Consider the following 25,801-nt stretch of genomic DNA (forward strand, 5'->3'; position numbering starts at 1 on the left):
TTGCCTAGCTATTTGGTGCCTACACTAACGGTCACTCCTGTTTCAGGAGCAAACCAGTGGTGGAATCCTGGAGAGGAGTTTCATGGCCTGGGTGGATAAAACATCCTGTACTCTACCAAGGAACGATCACAGAGGCAGGTACTCAGACATAAAAAGCATCCTAGAAAGCCTCTTTCTCAGCACACACTGCAGACTTTTCATGATATTCTGTTGTAAATGATGGAAAATAGAGCAATGGACTAATGTACTGTCTGACCTTAAAATCAGCCTCACTGCGCTGTAGTCCAGAGCTGTTACCGAACCTGGGAGCATTCTGCTTTGTATTTTTAAATAATAATTATTCCTTGCCAGCCCCAGGCTGATTCTTCTCCGTATTTGTCAGCAGTTAAAGCCCCATCCTGAATTTATCATTTGACAAATGTATCTAAAGACAGGGAAATCTGTTTCCTTTTCTTTTGCAAGGCACTTTAGCTGAGGATACCAGTCTGTGCAGAACACTGCTGTTACTTTGTCTTTATAACCTGACATTTCTCCTTTTTTTTTTTTGTTTAAACAGGAATGAACTTCTAGGTACAGTTCAATCACCTAAAGAAAGAGCAGCATTAGCTTCTCCAGCACCACTGGAATCTGAATGCTCATTTCTCAGTCCTCTGAAATATGAAGACTTGAGGGACTGCTCTCCCTCAGGTCTCCATACGCCTCCTCTGAGTTTTTCCCTTCTTCAGAAAGATGCAAAACCTTACTCCAAGGATTCGACTTCTGGTCTTTCTCCATACAGAAGTAAACAGGATCAAGTGAAAGCCGTACATAATCTCTCCAGGGAACTTGCAGAAAAGATCGAGATGGCAACTAAAAGACTGAATAAAGCAAGCAGGGTTAAAGACTCTGCTGACAAAACATTGACTGACACAACTTTGGGCCTTTTCAATGAATCGCCCTCTGTCCCAGAGCCTGAGACATCCAAGGATGAGCAAGACAGGCCAATGACTATACAAATGCTTCTGGACACCCCAGATCCTGACGACTTACATGTGTCGTCAGATAGGAAGTTTCATGGACTCGGCAGGATTAGCCTTGTGAGTAGCACTGAGGGAACAACAGCCCTGGACAGATGGAAGGAAATACCCTGTCCTTTGTCTGGTGGGAGTGCTGTGAGCACAGAATTACCATGGATCACTCATAGCACAGGACAGAGGCATCTCAACGCTGGTGAAGACCCGAGAAACACATTGCAAGGTAGATCCTGTTGACACAATGCAACAGTGAGACCCAGGTGCCATAGCCCAAGCCTTTCAAAGCTACAAAAGCAGTGTTTAAGCCTGATCTCCCCTTTCCCTTTGGAAGTGTTGCGTCTTGGAAAATCCCTGAGCAGTGAGGCTACCTCCCTAGGCTGTATCTGTACTGCTCAGAGGGGGTGGCTGCTGGAGCCTTGAGTATTTGCAGACTTGTTCTCTGCACAGCGGACAAATCTAACGGCAAGAAGAGCCACAGGTGCCCTCAGAAAGCAGCACAGGGAGCCCAGGGACCCTCTGGCAACCTCAAGTATGAGTGCCACTCCATATGTTGTCCAGTAACTTTAGATCAGTAGGGCAGAACCGTGAAATGCCAGCAAGTCTCCTCAGATCAGAAGGTTGCCAGAATGTTAGTAGTGAGTGGCTTTTGTTATATGTCTGTTTGGTTAGCACTGAAAAGTCTGTCAGTCCCGAGGTGAGAGGAGAGATGGGACTGAAGTAGAGGCTATCACATTAAGAAGTAATGATCTAACTTGGGTAATGATCTAATTACTTTCGTCTCCCCTTATTGCACCTGTGAAACTACATCTCTTAATTTTATCTGTGGCTTTGCCACTGATTTTGGACACATCACTTCACCTTCTGGTGCCTAGGCTTTCCCAGAAGTAAGAAAGGAATTATAAACCTAACCCCATGTACTTTTGAAACCTGTGGATAAGAAGAGCTATATGGAAGTTAAGTGCTCACACATAAATAGGCAGAGAATAGATGCCAAAGCTTTGGCTATTTCATTTCTACAAAGAGCATATTTATTAAATGCCTTCATTTGTCTTTTTAAAAGGTTTTCCTGTGAATAAGGGCTCCAAGGTAGGCATAAGCCTATTGCATGAAAAGCCAATAACCAGCCCAGCCTCTCCATCTCACAGATTCTTCACTAGAAGGTAAACAAATTTGGATATATTATTCTCTGCTAAATGCACCACACACACGCGTAGCTAAAATAAATAGCACCAATTCAGCACAGAGCCAGACTGCTCTTTACTCTTTACCCAGCAAATTGCCAAGTAGGCAGATTTTGACACAAGATATACTGAAAGAGGGAACCACCTATTTGTAGAGAGATGAAAGATCAATAGGAAAGGTTCAACTGGGGTTTTTCGGTGAGATGGATCTCCCCTACAGTAGTTTTGCCCTAGATGCAACCTCCCAACAGCAGGAGGAGACAGGGAACTGAGGGGGGGATTTCCTTCCATGCAGCTGAGCCCTGCCCCTCCTGCCCAAGGGACCTCTGGCTTTCCACCATGGGGAGGCACATCCCCACTGGCTGTGCCTGCCGACCCCTGGGAGCACGATGCCAGTGGCGGCCCAACGGCCCCCCAGGCCAGAGCTCTGTGCTTGGAAAGGAACACGTCTCTCACATCTCCCTCCCCACCCCAGTAAAATAAAACCCTCAATGTTTCAACATACGGCATTGGCAGAAGAATAAATCGATTATCTTTATGAGTACCTAGTTAAATCTCCACTGATCTCCTTTTTGCAGGGGATTAAAGAGTGATTTCATCAACTGAATACTCTAAATTCATTTTTAGTAATTGTTTTCACTCACTTTGCTCCCCAAGTGGGTGAAAAATTCTCATTACTGCACCTCTACAGGTTGGGTGTATGTTGATGCGTGAACAGCATTAATGTAGAGCAACACCTACTCACAAACACTAAGTTTCCTTGAACAGGACACATGTCAGAGCATTGTAATTATTATGGAAAACAGGTTGTGAGGCAGGAAGTTTAGAAAAAAGGATTACGTTAATGTAGGTTGTTTTCAGTCAGCCAACGCTAATTAAATGTTTAATGCAGATGGCAGACGATAGAACACCTTCTGTGTTTAGCCTGTGTCTTAGAGAGCGAAGACATATTCGTGTAACTGCCGCGGGGGGGTTGTCTCTGGGGACAGAGGGGACCATGAAGAGACCTGTTAGTTCAGATGCAATCGCTAACTGCAAACCAGACCATGCTCCTGCCCAGTGCAGAGAAGGACAAAGCCAGAGCCCCCCAAGGGGCCACACGTCTCTCTGCAGAGAGATCTTCCCTTAGAGAATAAATCCCCTGAGCCCTAGAAGATTAAATATGACCTGAACAGGCATTACCGAAGAAAGGACATATGTGCAGCAAACTGGCCACCATGTCCCCAGCTTCCTGCTCAGAGCAAAGGATGAGGTGTCGGTGCTGTGGGATCCCTGCCACGCAGGGATGGCATGGCTCTGCTTAACAGGCAGTGCACTGGTGCCTGTGCCAACCCACTGGCAGTTAAAGTGCAGAAAGCTCTAATGAGAAGAAGAGCAGTTTTTTTAACTGGAGGCAGGATATAAGGCCCAGCATTCTTTTTAAGAAGATAGTTTTCAGCTTCACAGTGCAAAGTAAACAGGAGGAAAATGAAAACTGGTGTGGTAAGTCCAGATAGCTCAGCTTATCAAAGTTATGAACAGTAGTTACTGGAATTACTGAAAGCTAAAACCCTCTTCTTTGTGCACAACTACCACATTCACAAAGGTTGGGCTGATTTGTGCTCCAAGAGATCGGTCGCAAGGATTATGGAGCTGTTCTGTCACAGAAGACGGCAAATGTATAAAACATGAGCACTCAGAGCTTGCAGTGACGAGAGTCAGAGCTGCATATGCACTGCACCTTTGAGAGTGCAGCCCACCAGTCTGAAGAAAATGGTGGGGTCCATTACTCTTGTCCTGATGCGTGCATGTTTATATGCAACTCTAATTCACAGTAATGGAAGGGAGGTGCAGAACCCCCGTGGGCCCCGATGGGAATAGCCCCTCAGCTGTAATAGACAAGCATCAGACAGAGTAGAAATAAGACAGATTGCGCTGATCTCCTGAACAATGCAATTACTGAGAAAGCAAAGCTCCGGTGTGTTTGAGCAGGGAGTCAAACAAAGTCCTCAGAGCATCACAGAAAAAAACCCACCAATAAAACCTCTCAAACAATAAATCACAACCCTCTTGCACGTGCTGTTTCAAAAGATGAGGAGAGCTACTTGCAGATAAAATATTGCTGTATTTAGAGATTAGAAGTGGAAAGTGTTGCTATATTGTGAACTCCAGACTCACCCCCTCGTGGGTTGAGGACTCCCTCTGATGCAGCAGTAGTGACAGTAAAGGGACAATACAAAGGAAAGACCACCCCATGTCTTACTCTCTCCTAGCTGCTGGTAAAGTAAATAATACAAAGGTTCAGGGTAAAAGTCTGTCTTTGGATTGTCCTCAACTTTCATTTGCATATGATCTAGATTCTAATTTTGCAGCTAGTCCTGAAGCCTGTGCGCTCACTCACGGGAAGCAAAAGTGGATGAGAGTCCTTCTGTACACACCAGTGGGCAGCACATGCCCGTAAGGACAGCACGAGGCTCCCATAATCAAGCTGCTCCTGAGGTTGCTCCAGCATCAGCGAATTCAAACGCCTGCTGAGGGCACACAGCGATGATCTGATCAGACAGAAAGCCTCATGGCAAAGGAGCACCGGTGTGTTAAGGAGGTGACTGAGGAACACGCTTTCCAGGGTCATAATTTCTCCTGCTCCAGACATATTTGCAGTGAGAGTGCCTGAACTCCGTATGGCGGAGCATTTATAGGGAGTGAAGGAAGTCTGTCTCTTGAGCAGCGTACACAACTGCTAACAGGCGGGAGTAGCGCTGTGTTCTTAGCCCTCAGTAGATCTGTGCCTGTATAGCTCATCACTAGCGTAGCTAGAGCTAGGTTAGAAAATGTGATAGTAAAAGCAGCTGGATTAGGTCTAAACTCTGACTTCCACTGTTGCTACCAGTGATACTGAGTTATGAGGCCACAGCTGGCTACAATAGATATTCTCTTCAAGAGCTCATCTGAACAAAGCCACCTGTTAAAAACTGTTTTCCAGCCTCATCCACAAATATAAAATATCCAGTGTTACAAAATCAGCGCACTTGAACATGATCTTATTCACAGCCAGTGTCAACAGCAGAGTTTTGTGTTTACATGTTTAATTATAGCTGTGAAAACAGTGACTTATGTTCATGCAAGAAATCCCTCAGGTGCCTCTTTCCATAAGAAATGTCTCCATTTCATGCACGGCTGCTTGGCAGTCCGCAGGGGCGGCTGACAGAGGTTTGTTGCTAATGCAAATGACTCACTGATGGGAATTCTCCAAACTGCCAGTAAATGTGTATGCAATTTCATCCTTCTTTTGATCCAGTTACCTATAGAAGTGGCTTTCTGTAACATTCTGCATCTTTTAAGAGTCAAAAAGACTGTAACGCTTTTACCATAAGTTCAGTGCACTGGGCAGCCCCACGGGCTAAGGCAGACCAAGCAGCCACCAGGCAGAATCCTGATGTCCTGAGCTGTTAGATCACAGCTCTGCCTCCTACTGCAGACCCTACAATGCTTTCTCTTTAAAAATCCAAAGAGCCTCATCTGGGAATTGTGATGGTTTATGCCCACTGCAGAGCTGGTTGTGTCTGGAAGAGAGGGGCTGCTGCCCACTCCTGCCTAATCTCAGTATTTTCTGTAGAATCTGCATTGATTTCCACTGATATTGGCAGTCGCCTTCCCAGGAAACGGCCAGGGTTGGATGTGGACCTTGCCATCAGTCTTTCCAAACAGAAGCAGGCATTTCTCAAGAGCCAAAGGAAAGAGTGTCATTGACTGAAAAACTAACACAACACAAATACTCATTGCATTTTCCGAACAAAGATGAGAACTGCTTTTTAAGAAATCCCCGTTACCTCTTCTCTTTCTCTCTCATCCACCTTTGCTCCCACTTTCTGAAGACTACATCCAAGACGCCTTAGTGGAAGCTGTTCTAATCGTTTTAGCAGTTTCTGGGTCATGAAAAACAAAGAAAAGCTTATTAATGAGAAAAATGAAATGAGATTTCCTTAAGCTGATTGCCGATAAAAGAAAAAAAACCAACCAACATTTTCCACATTCATTTTTCTGTATAAAAAAGAGAACATCTGTCACCATCTCAGTGTGTCTCGGTGTCCCTCTCTGTGTTTCAGCTGAGGTTTGATCAATAAATACCCATTTTCACACCTTCTTTCCTAATCTTTTTAATTAAGCTCAGATAGTTACAGATCAAAACAAAGTAAAACCAGTTAGCTGAGATCTTCATCAGGACTGTGGAACCTGGTGCTGATGCAGTTTTGAAATATTAAAGTATATATAGCAAATCTTAGTTGGCCCATAGCCATGCTCAGCACATGTCCCCGAAACACTGGAACAGAGATCAGTACTTTGTGTTTCTGAAAAGATCTCAGAAAACTTTGCCAAGGTTCAGAGCTAGATTGTGCAACCAAGCCCTAACAGTGGCACAGATTGTACTATGCAGCCCTCATAAATTAAGCGTCAAACTGCAAAGTTGTTGTTTCTATTTTCCACCAGGTTGAAAAATATCCAGCTCTTTCAGAGCAGCATTTAGAGTAGGTAAAGACGAGTGTTGTTAGCTTTCCTGACAACATCAAGGTACAAGAAAGGGGATTTTTGAAAGGGGATTTGCAGGTATGGCTTTTTAGTGAGTCTTTTGTTTCCATTTAACAGAATTTAATAAATGATAGCTTTGTTAAAATGAAATAGCCATTTTTTAGTACAAAAGATTGCTTATACTCATGCACGAGCTCAAAAGCGCTGAGTAATTGTTGTTACCTTGACACAGTCCGCAGAGAGAACTCACAGCTCAGAGGAATTGCTACCGGTGTGAGACTATTTCCAAAGCGCAGAATCAAGAGGAAATTGCCACCCAGTCTCCCAGAGAGAGCCCGAGGACACCAAACAGCCTCACGTTACAGCCCTCTGCTGCTCTGAGCCCTGGAGCTGAGACTCACGACAGCTTTGAGCAGGACTTTGGTAAGGTGGCACTTCCCAAAGTGGTGGGTACTCAGTGCCCTTCTGAGGCACTTCTTAAGCTATTGCAAAAGAATGAATAGTCCTTCGTCGCCAGATGATTCTTGCTTACCTAGAACTGAAAAAACTTCCAGGGTGAGGGGGAATTTCAAATAGCTCATTCGCATTCCACGTTTCAAAGGTGAAGAATGAATATATGAAAAAATGTCCCCTCAACCTTCATGTCCCATTTAAGAGGTAGACCCCACCGAAAATGCAATGGAAACGCTTTGCCTTTTCCATGCAGTGCTGCGCTGTCTCACAGGTGTGAATTCAGCAGAGCGGCACCTCACGGGTTGCGCCTGTGCTGAGTGACACAGCGACAGCTACAGACGGCCCTCGATGGAACAAACCCCATTCGCAGCAGAGCCGTTTTCAGCACCTTGCAACTTCATCTGAAGGTCTCAAGGAGCTTTGCGATTAATTCTTCATAATTACCGCATCAGATAAGTGTGGGATATTATCCTAGATGTGGGCATGCAGCATTTACAGGGGTTAGCCAAGGATGCAGCCTGAATGGAGAGATCTGTGCAAAGATCCTGCAGGGCTGGCCAAGGCCATGGTGGGATGCAGGGCATCGCCGCTTCTGCTCAGAACCAATGTTTGCATAGAAACAAGGGAAAGTTTGTGGCTGAAAGGGTTAAATGGCAAACAGTAGCATGCAGGCTGCTCAGTCTGAAGAGATCTCTGCTTGCTTCCACCAAACAGTAGCAGATGGTGCATTGTTTTAAGAGCTTTTCTGAGACAAAAGAACAAGATCAGATAACCTTTCCACAAAGAGGGTACTTACAAAAAGCCTTTGCTCTTATTAAAGATTCTTCATTGTTTTCCCCACAAAATTTTATACATAATATTGGATTTTGAGGAGGTGGAGAAGCCAGCATTGTTTACTGTGCTTCTCCCCACCCCCCAGGGACCAGGAGGGCATCTTACATGATTGGACAGTAAGTCCGTTAACAGAAGTGTTTACCATAAGCAAAAGACGTTTTATTTATTTAATATTAATAATTAAGGACCCCAATTCTGTAAGTTCTCTGGCAAAAAGACCCTGCCCTCCGCTACTCACCACATGAACAATAGGAACTGCTGCCTCCTGTCTACAGCAGGAGAAACCTTTACCTTCTGTGAGCATCTGCAGGAGCTGACAGTGTTTGAGTGAGCTCAAGCCTAAGGTTTCGCTGTGAGCCAGCAGTTCCACCACGGGCCATGTTGCTGCAGATGAGGCACAGAACTGTCACTCTGAAGACAATGTGGTTTTGAAATATGGGTCACAAGTGGATGTGTTCACCGCTCTTACCAGGAAAAGGGCATTCAGATGCAAGGCGGTATTGTCTGCTATAATGCATCACACCAGCAGTTGATTCTGTTCTCTTTCACAGACACAGAAGTCACTGTGCACATGCAGCATAATGATGTGTAATTACACAACTGCTGCAAAATAGAAATATTTACCTTTTAAAGAAACACGCATCATCTAATGGGTAATTGTCATGCCAAAGGCATGAAAAATTTTCTGTAGAAAACATACCTGGCAAAATAACAAATTTAATTTTGAAACATCATAAAACACAGTATAAGAAGCAGATATTCACAAAATATTTGTAACTATTTACTGCCTGGAGCAAGACAGTGAACCTGTTCCAAACAGTTGAATTTTCTTTTTAAACACAGCCAGTATAAAATCCAGAACTGCAAATGCTACAAGCACACGCTGCGATGGACACAAATCGTCTCCACAGGCATCACTGGAAAGTATTTCACATAGCTCTTATATGCATCTCTAATCAGTCTAGGCACAAAACTTAGTATAACCAAACGAGCTGATGAGGAAGTGGTTTGCACATTCTGCTTGTCTCAGAGACACCACTACATAAAATCTTTCCATCGTTCCTGCCAGACCACCAGTTCTCTTCCACAGGGAGCTGAGGAGATGAGCTACACTCTCCTTGATGCTGCAGCACACCCTCTGAATACAGCCCACAGTGCCCAAGTTTCCATATTGCTATTAAATAAGGGAAAGAGGTGATTAAAAAAATGTATTTTCCCTGTGCCCCTTCCTATAGCTTTGCAATTGGACCTTGAGCCAGATTGGACTAAATGAGCCAGAAAGCTCATTTCCTCAGGCCAGATTCTTAGTATTTCCTTTCCTGTATTTGAGAGACAAGGTTTAAGCTGAAATTCATTGTTAAAAAAAATATTTTCTAAATGTTGAGCTTAAGCTTAGCTACTTATTTAAAGTAATTGGCATTAGGAAAGCAAATGGCATGCTCTCCATTATTCTTAAAATGCAGAACTTTAACCTGGATTACAAAGAAAATACATTCATATGTAACATCTTTCCCCTTAACTGCTGATTGACATATTTTCTCATATCACTAGAGGGAGCTGCCTTCTTGCTTGTAGCAGCGGGAGTAATGATTAAATTAGTGGAATCAGCAAAGAAGTATAACAGCATGGGTCCAGCTAATTGTCCTCTGATTGATAATTTGAGATAAGACAGGTCTTTGCGTGTTGTTTCAAAATCCTACACTGCCTTTTGCATTTTACAAATCTTCCGCCTGGTGAAGCTTCAGTGAGCTCCATCATCAGCCTCCAAACGTCTCTAAAGTAGTCCACGATGATGGCAGCGTTGACAGGCAACACAAGAATGGCTCTTGAGAATTGCTCTCACTTCCTTTGATACTAGTTTTCTCCCTTGAACTCGTTTCTTTCCATACCCTCAGAGACTGTATTTGCACTGCTTGTTAGCTGGCTGAAAAATCATCCTATAGCTTGTGTGTGCACAAGCAGTCAGGACTTTGCCCCTCTCCACGCCGCTACTCCATAGCATGCTGTTATTTGTAAACTACCACTGCAAAGCATGTTGACACATGTGCATTTCTTGCTCTGTGCAGTCCGGTGTTGCTTTGCCATACAGGTTGGAGCCTTGGCATCTGTATTGCAAGTGCAATGCATTGAGGGAATTTAATATAATTGATGAGCAATAGAAGTAACATTCCATGGAAACTCAGGGTTCTGGTTAGGTCCAGGTTTAGGCCCAGCTCTAGGCCCAGCTCTCTACCGCTAGCCTGCAGCAAGAGCTGCTGCGCTGCTCTGTATGTGACATGCCGCACGTGGAAAGGTCAGCAGCAGGGTGAGGTATTGCCATGTGCTGCAGCATCTGGCTGGAGGCTGAACTCTGGCCAACCCTCCGCACTAGAGGATTTAGCTATAAACACAAAATATGCAGAGGACAGGAGCAGCACAAGCCACATTAATCCCCTCGTTTAGCAAGCAGCTACTCTTCAACGACAAGTGGGATACCAGATGTATTGAGAAGAGAAGAGAAGAGAAGAGAAGAGAAGAGAAGAGAAGAGAAGAGAAGAGAAGAGAAGAGAAGAGAAGAGAAGAGAAGAGAAGAGAAGAGAAGAGAAGAGAAGAGAAGAGAAGAGAAGAGAAGAGAAGAGAAGAGAAGGAAAGGAACTGGTTCATCAGGTGTGGAAATAGAGATTCTCCAAGGTACTCAAAAATGCAGATGAGCCCATTGATTTTCCTGTGTAAACAAGTGTAGCCTTTAAGTTTACAGCCTCTTGCTTAGGGATTGCTCTTGGCTCACAGACCTTGCTGAAGAAGGGCCAAACAGCCATCCTGTTCACCTATGCTGCATATCTCAGCTGTGACCAGGAGTTGGCAAACCTCTTTTCTCTATCCCCATTTACTTGTCATCACTACAGCTCAGTTCCTGCATGCTAACAAAGTCCTGAAATGCCTAGGTGGTATTTTGCCCACCCCTTCCCTTACCTGAAGAGCATCCTGAAATAATAACGCGATTGAGCTAGCACAGTAATTTGGAGAGGGGAAGGATTGCCCTGGCCTGGGTATCAAATGGGTCAATTCCTTCTGGATCTGTCGCTCTATTCCACAGCAGCATTTCAGGGCTCTTCACACCCCACCTTCATACACCTCCAGGCAATAATGTAGTCAAAGTTGTGCTTACATCCAAAGTTGCAAGTATGTATTTCTGTAATAACTGGTTTGGACTGATTGCTGACATGGGCAGAAAGAGAAAAAGCTGTCCTTGAATAAAGCAGCAGTAAGTGCTTCTGCCTAGCTTCAAGTGATTAGAAAAATGAGACTTTTAGCCTGGCTTTTTTAATTATATGTCACAGAGATTCTACAGGCTTTACTGAGATTCTGCAGGTGCAGCGGAAAGTGATTTAATAAATAGCATTTTTTTTAAAAAGACTGAGTGTATGTACATTGAAGCTATCTGGGTATGCAGTCAAATGCCATTCATCATAATGTATGAGGACATGAAGTTTAGCCAGATGGTATTTTCTTTAATGCAGGATGTTGCCAGCACAAGAAATGCATCTGGAAATAGCCACAATTAGGAAAATTATGTTCAAAAGGGGTGAAAACCAATCAGAACAAACTTTTTATTCACTTTGACATCAATACCATTGGTCAGGCTTTGAACAGAATAACAATAACGTTGTTCAGTTTGAGACACAAATTGAAAATACTTGCATTTTAAACTATATCCTAAGAGATTTTCATACTTCGGAATGGCCCAGTTGTTAGTATTAAAAGCTACTCAGACAACATGGCATCAATAAATTCAGCTTGTAATTTTTTTAAAAATAAGATTTCCTTATTTGTTAGTATTGAAGGAGGCACCCTCATCTGGGTTTTGAAAGCGATGAGCTGTCTGCCTACCCACTGAAGAATGGTTCACTTGTCTTTTTTTCTATTATATTGATTAAGACCAGTAATAAAACTTCCTTGTAGAAACAACAGCTCTTTCACCCACAGAATTTTCCTAAATATACCATTTCACAAAATCACCTCTGGTAACTATAAGCATTAAAGAGGCTGAATTGGTCCTCAAAATTAGAAAGACTGCGGTGAAACCAAAATCTTTTTAAAAGGATGAACTCTTCATTGGGCGTGTGATTTCTAGGTAACTCAGTACAATTTTGCCTTTTCAAACAACTCTCCAGAACCAGGAGATACGTGTTACTGAAATAAAGATGAGATTTTCATCCAGTCTTTTGATTCTGAAGAGTAGGGGGTTAAGAAAAGCCTCCTATAGTAACACCGTAAGAGGTAAGTGAAATTCACAATCAAGCTGCTTATACAAACACAGCAGCATCCTAATAGAAAATCTGCATCAGGCTTGAAGAATTAACATTTTATTTCACTCACATCCATGTAAACACAAAAAGCATCCTGGCATGCAAAGAAGCCCATGTCTCTGCTCCTTACATGTTAAATATCCTTCAGTATTTAAAGCAAAACCAAACCTTGCATGTCGTGGGCTTATCCTGAAGCATGGGCTAATTTGGATTCAGACAGTCTGGATAGGGATACAGATTTTATCTAAAGTTTCCAAGTCAAACCTATTTCTATTTATGACCCACACTTCATTTATGACTCCAGTTGCTGTGACAGTGGCACAGCACAGAGTAAACACCCAACCTGTTTGCATAAGCTTAGCAATTCATCTGAGAAGCTCAAAGCAGCCAAGAACATATCACTGGTAAATATTACATCACCTATACTGTAAAAGACAGACAGGAGACTTAAAAGAAGGAAGTAGCAGTGCAATAGGTGCACTGGAACAAGAGTTGTTTTCCCCACTTAAAAGTGAAAGCTCTTTTTCACGGTTTTCCCTTCCCTGTGACAAAAGAGAGAAATCAAGCCTGCACCCCCATAGAGGGGGAAGCTGCAAGATGGAGGGGGCACGCATGAAGCTGCTAGAGTTCCTGAAGAGGTGACCAGGTCGGGAAACTTTTCTTTTTTCGTAACTAGTGGGTCTGATCGGTTGGTGCAGCAAAGGAGCAGTGGGAACAAGAGTGGCAATAACACACGCTCTGAGCTTTGGGCTTAGAATGGGAACAGGTTCCCAGTCCTTCTCTTTCCTGGCATAGGCCCTCTTGAGCCCTACCTCCTCCCCTCTGCCCAATACTTGCAGGACTTTATGCTAACAGATTTCTTGACAGGATGTAGGTAGCGACATTTTCCTTCTTCAGATACAGTAGAAGAAGTGAACGTATGCAGAGAAGTTATTCCAGGAATAAAGGCAGTCATCAGGTTTGGGAGGCTTCCAAAAATAAGCCCAGGGAAGATTCAAAAGGAAAATAAGAGTCAGGAACAATGTACACATCCCCCCTTCCCCTTTTGGTGATCCCCTGTTTAAGTCTATGCATTAGGACTCAGGCATGTTTTGAGAAGTACAGTCAGGCCTGAAATGCAGCAAAGAATGCCGAGAAGCAGATGCCCCAATACTGCATTAGAAACATCATGATGCTGTTAGATTATTTACAAGGTACACTGGCCTCAGTGATGACCCAGCAAGTCAGCCCTGCTGGCAAAACACTTAGCAAATGCTTAAGTCCCAAAGGACTTTGAATGTCTAGAAACACATTTTCAGGGGAGTAACTGGAATCTGAAAGGAAGAATCGGCTTCCACTGCCTCCATCTGGTTAACTCTGGTACTTTATGCAGCTGGCCCCTATTAAATGGAGCACAGGTGTTTTAAATTAATCAATGGTGACTGTTACCATCTGTTTCCTAAGCTTCTGCAGGTGAGGGAGATCCTAGCTGCACAGAACTGGAAGAGAAACACAGGAGCCATCTGGACAATTTGAGGCAAACCTCCCTGCTCCTGGCTCACAAACTGAAGGTACAGTAAGCAACCTAGGCAATAAGTAAAGAGCAACTCAAATTCTGCTATCCCAGGTAAAAAGGTGCTAGCTATCCCTAATTCGGGTGGGTTTAGCTATAATCAGTTGGTATCAGCTGACTGTGCATCAGGTTTACAAACCCTATGTAGCTGTAAAGGAGAGGTGCCAGCCTTAGTTTGCTATTTGGAAATCCTAGTCTAGCACTGGTAGGTAAGAACGCGTTGCCCTGCTGCAGCCAAAGCAAGTGTTTGCACTGCCTTCCACAGGCAGCCAGATGCGACAGGAGCTGGCTGCACCGTACCTGTGCTGCCCTCCCTCGGAGTTTACTGCCCTTTGCCCCCCAGCTCTGAGGAATCATGTGATTTGGTTAAAACCATCATTCATAGAGTGTCATCTCCTAACGCAGGTCCATCAGCTCCAGCAGAAACAGCAGCTTACTGTGCTGAGGGAAAAAGCAAAGCTAGAGGTACAAGAAAGCCAGAGGCTTTTGAGTGACCTGCTTCAGCACCGTTCAGAGGTAAGTTATCATTCCAGATCCTGTGTTACTACTTCTGGATTCATCAAAATGCTCCACCAATCCCCACTGGTTCTTTTCCCTCACTTAAAGTCCCTTAATCAAAAGGGGGTTTTAAACAGATAAAAACTGGAGGTCAGGGTAACTTTTTGGAAGTGCCCAGGTTTCTCAGGTACTGGAGTCCCTTAGGCTGTCATTTGGACTGTTGATCTGAAATCCTTTAGATGCTGCAGCTTTTGGTATCTATGGCTGGTTTTGCTGTAAAACAAAGTGACAGCTTTTTAAGTCCTCAAGAGATAATTACTGATACTTGCTCAGACATGAGAGGCTAGTGAGATGCTAATCTTGACCAAAAAGTATCCTTTTAAAAAAATAAATTAGAATTCTGTTTATTTGTTGTTTCCCTTCTGGCCTTGGATTCTGAAGTCGGCTAGGAACTGATGGACTTCAGTGTCTATTTGTTAGAATAAGAATTTAGCCCCATATGCATAAACACAAGCTCAGCCCTCATGTGCAATTCCAAGCTCTCGTTATATCATTGAGAGTATTTGCTTTGGAGGATACTTCAGCTCAATTAATGTCTCTCAATATGTTTGAACAGCTTAGAGAGAAGTGACCTCTGGAGTGCTTCTTTTGGGGTTTGTTTTTTTTGTTTGCTTGTTTTGGGTGGGGGTTTTTTTGGGGGGTGGGGTGGGTGGGGGTGTTGTTGTTTTGTTGTTTTTAAAAAACCCTTAGGATGAACACAGTACCCTGACTCCCATGAAAGTAGCTCTAAACACAGAACGGTTTGTGAGCTGTTATACTACCTTACCTCCATATGCCCATGCAGTTTTTTCACTGTGAGTGGTATCCAGTGGCTAGTTAATCCAACTCTAGGAATTATTGGCATATGACAAGTGTTATCTACAATGAAGGGCTTTCCCAAGAGGATGAGGGAAGAAGGCTTAAAAGTTCTGCCTTTCAAATGGACCATTCAGGTGCACAGATGATTTCTGTGTTTGCAGGAGTGCAGTAGCTCCAAAGACAGTTATTCTTCAGCGTCAAGACTGGACCATGCAGAGCGAACGTGGAGACGACATCAGTCGGAAGGTGCCAACACAGCTGGCAGGTACAGGAGGCGGTACACATCCGGGCACTCTGATGGTTTAACCTGCAGTTTGACTATATGGATGGCTTGGGGCTCTAGAGCGTTTGCACTGTTTCTAAAATAGATGTTCATGTCAAGTCATTTAAGAACAGCTTACATGGCCGTCATGTTTTCTTTAAGACTATGGCCTAACCATTTTATTCATTCAGATCTCTGCTGTGAAGTATCCCTCTTTGCAGTACAGTCTTTCTACCCTGATTTATGCACAAACCACAGTGTAAATATCTTTCCAATGTTGTGGGAGAACTTGCACTTTTCTTTTTTAAAATGTAGAAGCCCCGTTGAAACTTGTGGGAAAACATGATTTTCCTCATTTTGCTTTACCATCATATATCTTGGTATGAGTGAGAATATTGTATGTGCACATTTTTATGTTTATTTGAAGTGGCATAGATTAAAGACTTGAGAATTGCTTCTAGAGCCTTATGCATACAATTACCAGAAAGGCACCTTTGCGCAGGTAAAACTTCCAATATTGCATAGAAGTATTGCAATGCAATTGCACCATGCAATTGCATGGTGCAATATTGCACCATGCTAGTCTGAAAAAGAGTCAGCCTCCACAGAGGACTTTGCTATGAAAGCTAGGAATTGAAATAGTATCTCTGCAATAACAAGATATTCCCTTCCTTTCTTACCTTCAGTAATCAAGAGATCCATTCACTGAAACAATCTGCATTGAAGATAGAAAGCGATCACAGTCCAGTGGATCCCAAAATAGTGGGAGAAAGAAAACCTCTGGGAGGAAGGGGTTCATATTGCTCAGTGCTTCAAGAAGGTGAATACTAACTTAACGGATTTGGTGGTATTGGGCAAACAACAACGCTTTCTAGCATGGCACGAGAAACAGCACGGCATCCAGGGGCTGGAACACGTAATCACAAATTGCACTGATTTACTAACTGATTTTGAAAATTTTGACCTTAATACTTATATTATGCGTATTTAAACCATAGCAATCTCCATTTGCGCTCCTGACGCTTCTACTGAAAATAGTCTTGGGAGTGAAGACTTATTAATGCTATTTATAGGCCCCCCCTCCCTTTTTTTTTTTTTTTTACCTGTTTACCATGACTTTACTTGAAAGTGAGGCTGGTGTTCATAACTTGCGCCTGAAAGCTAATAGCTGTGGGGTGACTGTGTTCAGGCTCCTGCTCAGGGCAGTGCGCAGGCCTGGCTGCCAAGTCTTTGCAAAGGCACCTTGAATTCAGGAATGGATGCTAACTCGTGTACTGTGGAAACCGTTTTCGGGGTCTCTTTCTCCTTCGGTAACAGAGAAATATTTTACTTATGGTGACTTTAAATCTTCTCCTCAGGATCCCTGCTGGCAGAGCATGGAGAGCTGCTGCACGACCATCAAACCTTGAATCTGTTGTCACCTCCAGTGAATCTGCCCCACGGGGAGACCTGTGCAGGGGATGACTCTGGAGAGAGCAGCGAACAGGCCAGCCCTGACAGCCAGGTGACACCAGCTCTTGTACTAGTGTGGGGGGTGTTTGTTCTTTTGAGGGTACTTTTTTGGTTTTCGGTCCCCATGTCAAACTCATCACGACACTTCTCTAATAAATGTGACGCTTTGCTCTGTCCCCAGTGGAGTGAAGTTGGCCGGCACTATGGAGGCTCCAGGACCTTCTGCCATTTCAGCTTGGCCATGGTGGAGCAATGTCTGAGGGGAGAAGAGCTGCGAGCTCAACACCAGGCTGCCCTCCTCAAGCTCCGCAAAAAAGCTCTCCGGGAGAAAGCCAGGGCTGAGCTGGCCTGGCTGGGCCACCAGAAACGGTGAGGGGGAGATGTGTGGGCAGGACACCACAGGCCTGCCCTGATGGGGACAGGTCTGTCAGCAGGAGGTGGAGGTGCTGCTGCCTGCCCAAAGGAAGAAAAACTGTCCCGGCTCAGGGCATGAGAGCAAATATAAAATCTTTCTCTTACAGAGTAAGTGCAGATAAAGCAGAAAGAGAGGAGTCTGCAGAGTCTTATTCTCTACAGAGCACAGTTGAGCTCCCCACTGCAGCCTCCTTCAGGTGTGGTGTGAGCCCCTCCTCAGTGCTGACTGGGTTGAGGCACCGTTAGGGACAGAGTGAGCCCCTCCTCGTGAGAGGGGTCCCTCGGCGCTGACTGGGCCGAGGCGCCGTCAGGGACGGCGTGAGCCCCTCCTCGTGCGAGGGGTCCCTCGGCGCTGACTGGGCCGAGGCGCCGTCAGGGATGGCGTGAGCCCCTCCTCGTGCGAGGGGTCCCTCGGCGCTGACTGGGCCGAGGCGCCGTCAGGGACGGCAAGAGCCCCCCCATGTGCGAGGGGTCCCTCGGCGCTGACTGGGCTGAGGCACTGTCAGTTACGGCGTGAGCCCCTCCTCGTGCGAGGGGTCCCTTGGTGCTGACTGGGCCTAGGCACCGTCAGTGATGGCGTGAGTCCCCCCTTGTGCGAGGGGTCCCTCGGTGCTGACTGGGCTGAGGCACTGTCAGTGACGGCGTGAGCCCCTCCTCGTGCGAGGGGTCCCTTGGTGCTGACTGGGCCTAGGCGCCGTCAGGGATGGCGTGAGCCCCTCCTCATGCGAGGGGTCCCTTGGTGCTGACTGGGCCGAGGCGCTGTCAGGGATGGCGTGAGTCCCTCCACATGCGAGGGGGTCCCTTGGCGCTGACTGGGCTGAGGCACCGTCAGTGACGGCGTGAGCACCCCTCTCGCGAAGGTCCCCTCAGCGCTGACTGGGCTGAGGCACTGTGAGGTACAGTCTGAGCCCCGCTGGCACATGGTGTCCCTCACCAGTCGGTGCTGTGTACTGAGTGCTCAGGGAAGTCTGGCTGCCTTGGATGAGATCCAGGCGATACGGCCCCAGGGTGGTGAGATGTCCTCCAAGTCTAATGGAACTTTCTGCAGAGCCTTCCATAGCTACTGCTGCTTTTACAGCTGCTTTGAGAAGAGCTTTGATCCTATCCCTGGCATTGTTTTCTGAAGAGCATTAAATCATGGCATTTAATTATCTGATAGTGATTCCCATCTTTCTCTGGTCTCCAGCTGTCTGGAAAACTTTCAAGATAGCAAGGGAGCCTCTGCCGTGGCTGCAAAGCAGCGCAAAATCCTAATGGAGCTGAAACAGGAGCAGGTAAAGCTGCAGCAAGAGGAGCTGGCTTTCATCTTATAAACAGTGGGAGGATGCAACATGGGGAGGTGCCTGGAGCTGCTGGAGCAAGAGGGGTTTGTTTTTTTAAAAAAAAAAAAAAGCCACTGATGTCATTTCACATGCATTATTCTGGTTTATTCCTACATTCAGTGAGGGTTTTTTTGTGCCAAAGTCAGCAGTCTGTAAATCTTAAAACACCTTCTTCTTTTTTTTTTTTTTTTTTTTCCCTTGCTACTCCAATGTTACTGTGGATTTTTCTATTTGTGCCACAACAATCAGGTCATATAATGCAGGTTTCTACTGATTTATGCAGATTTATGCTTCTGATGTTGAAATATATTAAATTAATCTGACAGCTAATTTTATACTCTCAGTTCTTCGGCTTCTGAGAGGAATGCTGGGTTCATAATTACACTTGGTAATCAGAAAATTTCTGTCCTACTCACTAGCTTGTATAAGCCTCTGCTTTCCTTCAAGAAATTCCTATGCAGAGCGCAAACCACAAGCATCCTGTAGTTTTGAATGACCTGAAGATAATTTGTTTCCAAAGGTCTCACCTCTGAGACACGCTGTCTCCCAGGATTCTCCCTTACCTGTCATTAGTTTTCACAGGTAACCCCCAGTCAGCATTAGTGAAAAATAAAACTGCAACAATCCTTTACAGAAAAAGGAACAAACCCTTTGTTTTGTTGAATTTTCAGGATGTTTTGTGAGTAGTATTGCCTTATGATAAGAAATACTATACATAGTTTTAAGTAGGTCTTTTTTCTCTTATCTTGGCTCTCTTACGCTCCTTTCTTTTTCTGCTTTGCGTAGGCAGAAATCCAGCACCTGCAAAGCATCTATAGGGAAGCCCATCAAGAAAGAAAGCTTTTATTAAAGCAGCAAAGAGAAATCTTAATGATACGGCATTCAACGGCACAACTCCAGGAAAAGCTGTGTAATTTGGCCAGGAAGCAAGAGGTTATTAAGTCACAGTCTGAGCAGACAACTGAAGTCAGAGCTGACAATACAGCTAAGGAGCCCAGGTGAAACCTTATGTATTACCGTTTCCTTTTAGTTTACAAGGAGCCCACCAACTGAAGAAGGAATAAAGTTGAAGACAATAAGACTTATTTCTAGCCCGAAGTTATACTCTGCCTCAGCAGATTCCACAGCCTACCCAGAAAGGCCTGATCTGTCAGAGAATAGAGTGAGTTGTGTCCAGCTAAAGAATAAGCAAAGCAAGAAATATGAGGGTTAAGTAAAACCCTTTCCACAGTGGTAGCTGAAGAACCAGTCCAGTGGAGAAGATGGAAGCAGTTATGTCCTAGATAATTGTGTGAGCTTTAAATATTCCAAAGAGGGAGTTATTATAGTGACAAGTTTCAAAAACCTCTATGTTCAAGCAGTTGATGCATCAAGATCACTGCTTATCCTTCTGACCAATATTGCCTCACTGTTTACTTGCATGCCCTCCGTATGGCCAACCTACCATCTCATGTCCAAATCAGTAAGTTTCTTGGGGCAGGTATCAGTTTATTGCAAGGTATGTGAACAGCATCGAGTAAATTAAGGTGTCTGGATCCATCGCTGGAGATAGATCCTTTCCATACCACTTACTAAATTTTTCAGGTAGAATACATTCATCACTTACACTGATTTATTTCAGATTCTTTCATTCTTTGAAAAGAAGTACCCTTCTGTGCAGAGGGAAAGTGTTTTAAGTGAAGTCTTGAATTTTACTAGAAAATTGTTTGAGTCAGTATTTACACCAACTGGACTGTTTATCAGGGACTGCTTCTGATGTCTACAAAAAAATTTACAGGGAGTTACATTATGATCTCAGTACTTCTATATCTCACAAATATTAACTTCTTCAATAGAACAAGATAAATCTGAGCCTTAATCCTGAAATTTAGAGTCTACGTATACGCATATATCTGCCTGTGTCTATATACATATATATATATGTAATCATGTAGTACTGTGATTTGGATTTATCATTAGAAGTTGGGAAAGTCTGTTTCATGCTGAAAAGCCATGTTGGTCTGCCATCATAAGCTTATTGCACATGGAAGGGGCTGCACTGGGTAATTAATTATTTAATCCTTTGTGCAAAAGGTGGAGTGACAGTTGTTCCCAAGGCAGCTGTGCTTCCATTAGAATGGCTCCCTGCTCTTGCATTCAGTGTCACAATCCTCTGGGCTTTAAGAAAGCCAGTCCTTGCAGGCTTTATCTACTAATTTTAAACTGCATTTTTGTTTGAACAGGTAAACGTATTTCACTATGATTATCTGCACTATAAAATGTTAAGCAGTGTTGCCCGAGTCTGTGGGACTACAGCCTGTCGTTGCAATGTTAGGAACAAATGTAGCTTTGAAGCATCAGGTCTAGGCAAGTTAATTTACATAGTGTTAATAACCAGGATATCTTTTAACGATGACACACAACAGCTAATGATAATTTGCATTTTCATGATGGCTCTTAACTACAAATTCAGAATACTTTGCAACTACATATTAATGAAACTTCAAAATACCCATACGGAATGAGCAGAAATGTATTGATTTGATTGGTGAAATTCACTCCTTTGTCGTCATCTGGCTCTCGGCCTATGCATCACTTAACCCCTTGGAGCAGTTTTGTGTTTCACTTAGGATTTAACCACGGAAGGCTTTTGTTCTACACAGAGCTTAATTTTATGCTTAAACTGAAGTGTAGAGGTGTCATGTAAAATGCCCACAGTCAGGTGGTTCAGGGATTCAGTCAGACTGTTCGGAGAAAGCGCTGGCTTCCTGTTCCCCAGGCGCTGTATTCCCAGCATCCCTGTTTGCTTTCTGCTGAGCCAGCGGAGCTGAGCAGAGCAGATGAGGACCCAGTATTTGCACTGCTCAGAACAGCAGTCTTCCGAAGCAGGCTCAGATGAACAAAACCATCTAGTTTGCTTCATTAAAAAAACAAAACAAAACAAAAACCAAACAAACAAAAAACCCCAAAACAAATGCAGTTAAAGACAGATATATATCTATGTGAATTAAAAAGTCCCTTTCATTCAGTGTTACCCAGACCTTTAGCAGACTGGTGAGTCAGGTCTGTGCATTTACTTAAGTCCCCACAGGGAAAGGCTTTCAAATAAATCCCTGCATGGAACTGATCTATAATTCATGGTGTTATTGATTGCAAGTCACAGAAATCTTTAAAAGGTTTCTTGGCTGTGCTTTCACTTCTTATTACTGACAAGCCTGCTCATAGGAGAACATATTAGCATCAGTCTAGAGCAGACGGGGCCTGGAGGAACCGGCACTGCACCCAAACGCCGGCCGCTGCGTGAGTGTGTATAGAGCTGCTCCCTATGTGACAGTGCAGAGTGGTAACTCTGCTATCTATCCACCAGTGCAGGTATGTTCATATTCTATACTGATCAGGAAGGCAGTTAATAAGTAGGGCTGGAAGGAGGTGGAAAGGGTTAGGAAATACTTTTAAAAGTGAAAGCAAATTGAAATAATAAATAGATTACTAACATGCAGCAAAAGCTGCTGGTTTGGGGTTTATTGATGTACGTTAAATACTAGAAACAAGGAATGCAAAACTTGTAATTGTTATAAGTGGACAAGCTTTTAGCTAAGAACTGGGAATATATCTTCTGAATTCTGAAATCTGCTTATTTTTAAGTCGTTAAACATTAGTGGTGTTGAATCCTCTATAGGCCTGTTTTATTCACGTTTAAAAAAAACTCAGGGATTTGGCTTCTAAGCACTGTCACATTGTTGATTTTAATCTATCCAATAAATTTTTAACTTTTTAAACTGTTGTTGTACTAAAAAAAAAAAGCCCACTACATGTAGATCACTTTTTTCTGAACAGAATAACTTACTCAACTCTCTATTCTACAGCTTGTACCGCTAACAGAAGTCTGAGTGTAAATTGTGTTGCCTTCTGCTTTTGCAGTAAGGAGACTGTTTTATCATTATCACAATCAGTATCTGATGTCCCAAATGTCCACAAAGTTGTGGTGCTACATTTAAAGTGGAAAATTTAACGAGTTCTGTTGGAATCTGATCATTGATTGGAAATGGAGGAGGCATACAGGTTCAGAGTCTGAGCCTGATTTTGCCTTTTCAGGGCTGATGATTTCTTCAGTCTCCTCCTATTCTTGTCTATGAAGATTAGAAACCAGTATCTAGTGGGAGAGAGGGGAAAGGAGAAATAAATACACTATTTGGAGTGCTTCTGGCTTTACTAATTTGCTGGTTTATAAACACAGGTGCACATGAGCACTATCAAGTGCTATCAGAAGCATTTAATTAATACCTTTATTGACTTTGTATAGATTTGTCATGATTAACTTGGGAACACAAAAACAACTCCCAACCATTAATTCCTTGTCTAACTGTTTACAGCTTTTCTACTGAGAACAAGAAACCATTGGTACAATACCAGAAAGAGGCAGAGGAGTCCCCAGGTTTGGAGCAGTCCCTTGGTGTACAAGGCCCTGAGGTGCCTGGAATGGTGGCCAAGAAAGCGTGTGGTGTTACCAGTCAAACCACAGACTCAGTCTTTATGGTTAAAGATTCCATAAACACAGGTACCCACTAAAGAAGACTTCTGTAGCAAACCATGTCTGTGACTGCTTAGTCAAACTGAACAACTTGAGTCAAAAGTTGAAGTCTCAGCTGTTCTTTGGAGCAGTTCAGATGATCTTTCAGAAGAGGACTGTCGAGCTAATTAACCCATGAGAGAGAACTTGTGATGTTGATCTGCCCCTCGGTTACCTCCAGCATGGGTTCTGGTACCAGGAATTTGTTCAGGATTAGCAAGAAGAGGGTGTAACAAAGGTTTAAGCTGTTTTGCTGAGGTAGCAGCTATGCGTAGGTGAAGAAAGAGAGAAAGAGCATAGAAATTTCTGGAAGTGGGCTTTACAGTTGCTGCCACATAACTGGAAGATACATAAGGTGATGATTGGGTAAATAAGGTCATTGGTCGTTTCAGCTTCTGTTGGTGTGACAAGGAATGTGTGGGGCAAAACTAAAGTACTCAAACTATAAATATTTTTAAATTAGCCTTTTTGAGCAAAACAAAAAAGCTATGGTCAAGTTACTCATAGAAAAAAAAATGCAGCACTGGAAACATTGTAACTTAACATTGTGCCTTTCAGAGCTTAAGGCTCAGGATCATGTTTTATTACCTCTGGAACATGCAAATTCAGCTAGAATGGATGAGTCTATCTCCACGCTCATTAGAAGAGAAGGCAGAAGGTGTGCGTTTCGGGTAAGGATCACCTCTGTAATTCCATTTCTGCCTAAAGAAATGCTGCCCTGGGTTATATTTGCCTTAAGGTAGGACAAGACTCATTTGACAGTTATGAACGTCAAGTAGAAATCGGTCTTGTGTGTTGATTATGTGCACTTTAGCTAAAGACTAAAGAGTCATGGGCTGGTTTACCACAACTTTCCTGCCCCTTCCACTTTCTCTGTGTTGTTAACTCTTGACAATGCGTTTAAGCCATCTCCAGTGGGTAAGTGCTGTGCCGCTCCAGGAGAAACTAAACCTGTCCCTGGAGCAGTAAACTATCGTTTGTCCATAGCAGCTGTAGAGACTAGTCTTTCTCCTATTTCCTACACCAGAGAGACAGCCCCAGGTTGGGTACATATGCCTAAGAGTCCATATTCACTTGTATATCTTAGTGTGAACCTAATCTCTGATCTCTTAACTGTTGTGTCTGCCACCAGCAAAGTCCTTTCCTCTTTGGACATTAACTCTGTCTCTTAAATATTTACATTGTAGGAATCTGTGCTGGAGGAAAAGGCATTTATTTCAAACCCAAAGATAGATCCTAAAGACAATGAAGATATTCATCCAAGTGACAGCAAGTTCACAGTGAAAGGCTTGGGGATGCTTTCTACCTTGTGTAACTTACGCCTGGTTCGGGCAGAAAATACTCTTCAAGGAACTGGTAAATCATATTTAATGCTATTATGTCCAATCTGTTTCAACCACTTCAATCAAACTTTAATCCAGACAGAAAGAGAGACAATCTTCTCATTCATTACTTAAGTGTCTTCCTCACTATACCCAATACATAAATCACTGCTAGGCAAGATGGTGGAGATCTCTCAAAGGTTTATTATGAGACATGATTATTCTGCTTCCTCAGAAGAAAATCATAACTTATTCTCATTTGTCATTAACAACTTACTCTCTTTTGAGGCATTTTAAAAATAATTTAAGGTTTTCTTTTTAAAAGAACATAGATCAGTTGAAGATAGACTTCGACAGGACATGCTGGGGTTATTTTTGTTTCCAGGTTTTATCCTCAGTTCATATTTCTTGTTCTCAGTAGGACATATAAAAAATAAAACTGGCTGTTTATATATGACCCAGTTATATCATTTATATAGTTCTGGGCATGCATAATCTCTGTATTATAAATATTTGCATATTGTGGAAATATTTCATATTTCTGTTATTTTTCTAATGAACAATCTTTGTTTATTCCTATAGCAAGGAAGACTATAGATCTGTGTAATTAAGAGTTATATCATCAAGATCACTGTTACTAAGTTTGGCATAGGCTACACCTTAACTAGATTCTCAAGCCTAGCTTTGAGCATGTGGACATCAAATTGTCTGAAATAAATCCTGTCCCTTAGGCAAAGAGAAATTTTTCCATGGACTTCAGTGGCCCACAATTGCACCATTAGGGCTTTGACTTGATTTTTTTAATATAAAAATATATATATATTTGGCAAGGAGTCTTGTGCTGTTCCATAACCTAGAGTGTCAGTGCATAGGCACTGCCATAAACTCTAGTAGCAAGCCTTAGATCCTTGTAGTCATGGCTACTTTGTGTGACTGAGAGAAAAAAGAACCCTGTATTTGCCTTCTGTGCTGGATCATCTGTGCATTTCAGGTGATGCTACACCATCCTTAGAAGATCTAGAGGAAGAGACTCTGATAGTGGAGAAAGCACACAAGGTGCAGAGAAGTCATAAGACTCTAAGAGAAGAGCAGGACACCTGCAGTCCACTTCAGGCATGTGGCGAGCTTGTAATTTATCTTAACTGGGTTTTTCTCACATAAATATTCAACAGGACAGTCCTCAGTATTGGCTGTCATAGAGATATTGTGCTTGGAACTCAGCTTGCAGGCAGAGAAATTGAAGTTGTATTGAGGTTTTATTGTACTATGTTAAAATGCTGCCCTTAAGTCTGGGGG

At 43.4% G+C, this 25,801-nt stretch overlaps 1 protein-coding gene across 1 annotated transcript; it reads left to right on the forward strand.

The window, feature by feature from the left end:
• The first annotated feature begins 49 nt into the window (after positions 1 to 49).
• CCDC187 (coiled-coil domain containing 187) lies at positions 50 to 25,721 on the forward strand. Its single transcript, XM_075112649.1, has 16 exons — positions 50 to 138; positions 557 to 1,236; positions 2,074 to 2,173; positions 6,933 to 7,123; positions 13,720 to 13,826; positions 14,234 to 14,344; positions 15,346 to 15,449; positions 16,133 to 16,266; positions 16,805 to 16,950; positions 17,080 to 17,267; positions 18,499 to 18,586; positions 19,421 to 19,632; positions 22,987 to 23,171; positions 23,742 to 23,854; positions 24,371 to 24,539; positions 25,497 to 25,721. The coding sequence occupies exons 1-16, from the start codon at positions 83 to 85 to the stop codon at positions 25,664 to 25,666; spliced, it is 2,754 nt and encodes a 917-aa protein (XP_074968750.1). The 5' UTR covers positions 50 to 82; the 3' UTR covers positions 25,667 to 25,721.
• The last annotated feature ends 80 nt before the right edge of the window (positions 25,722 to 25,801 follow it).

The sequence above is a fragment of the Phalacrocorax aristotelis genome, chromosome 17 (genome assembly GCF_949628215.1).
Source record: "Phalacrocorax aristotelis chromosome 17, bGulAri2.1, whole genome shotgun sequence".
In the NCBI taxonomy this organism is placed as follows: Eukaryota; Metazoa; Chordata; class Aves; order Suliformes; family Phalacrocoracidae; genus Phalacrocorax; species Phalacrocorax aristotelis.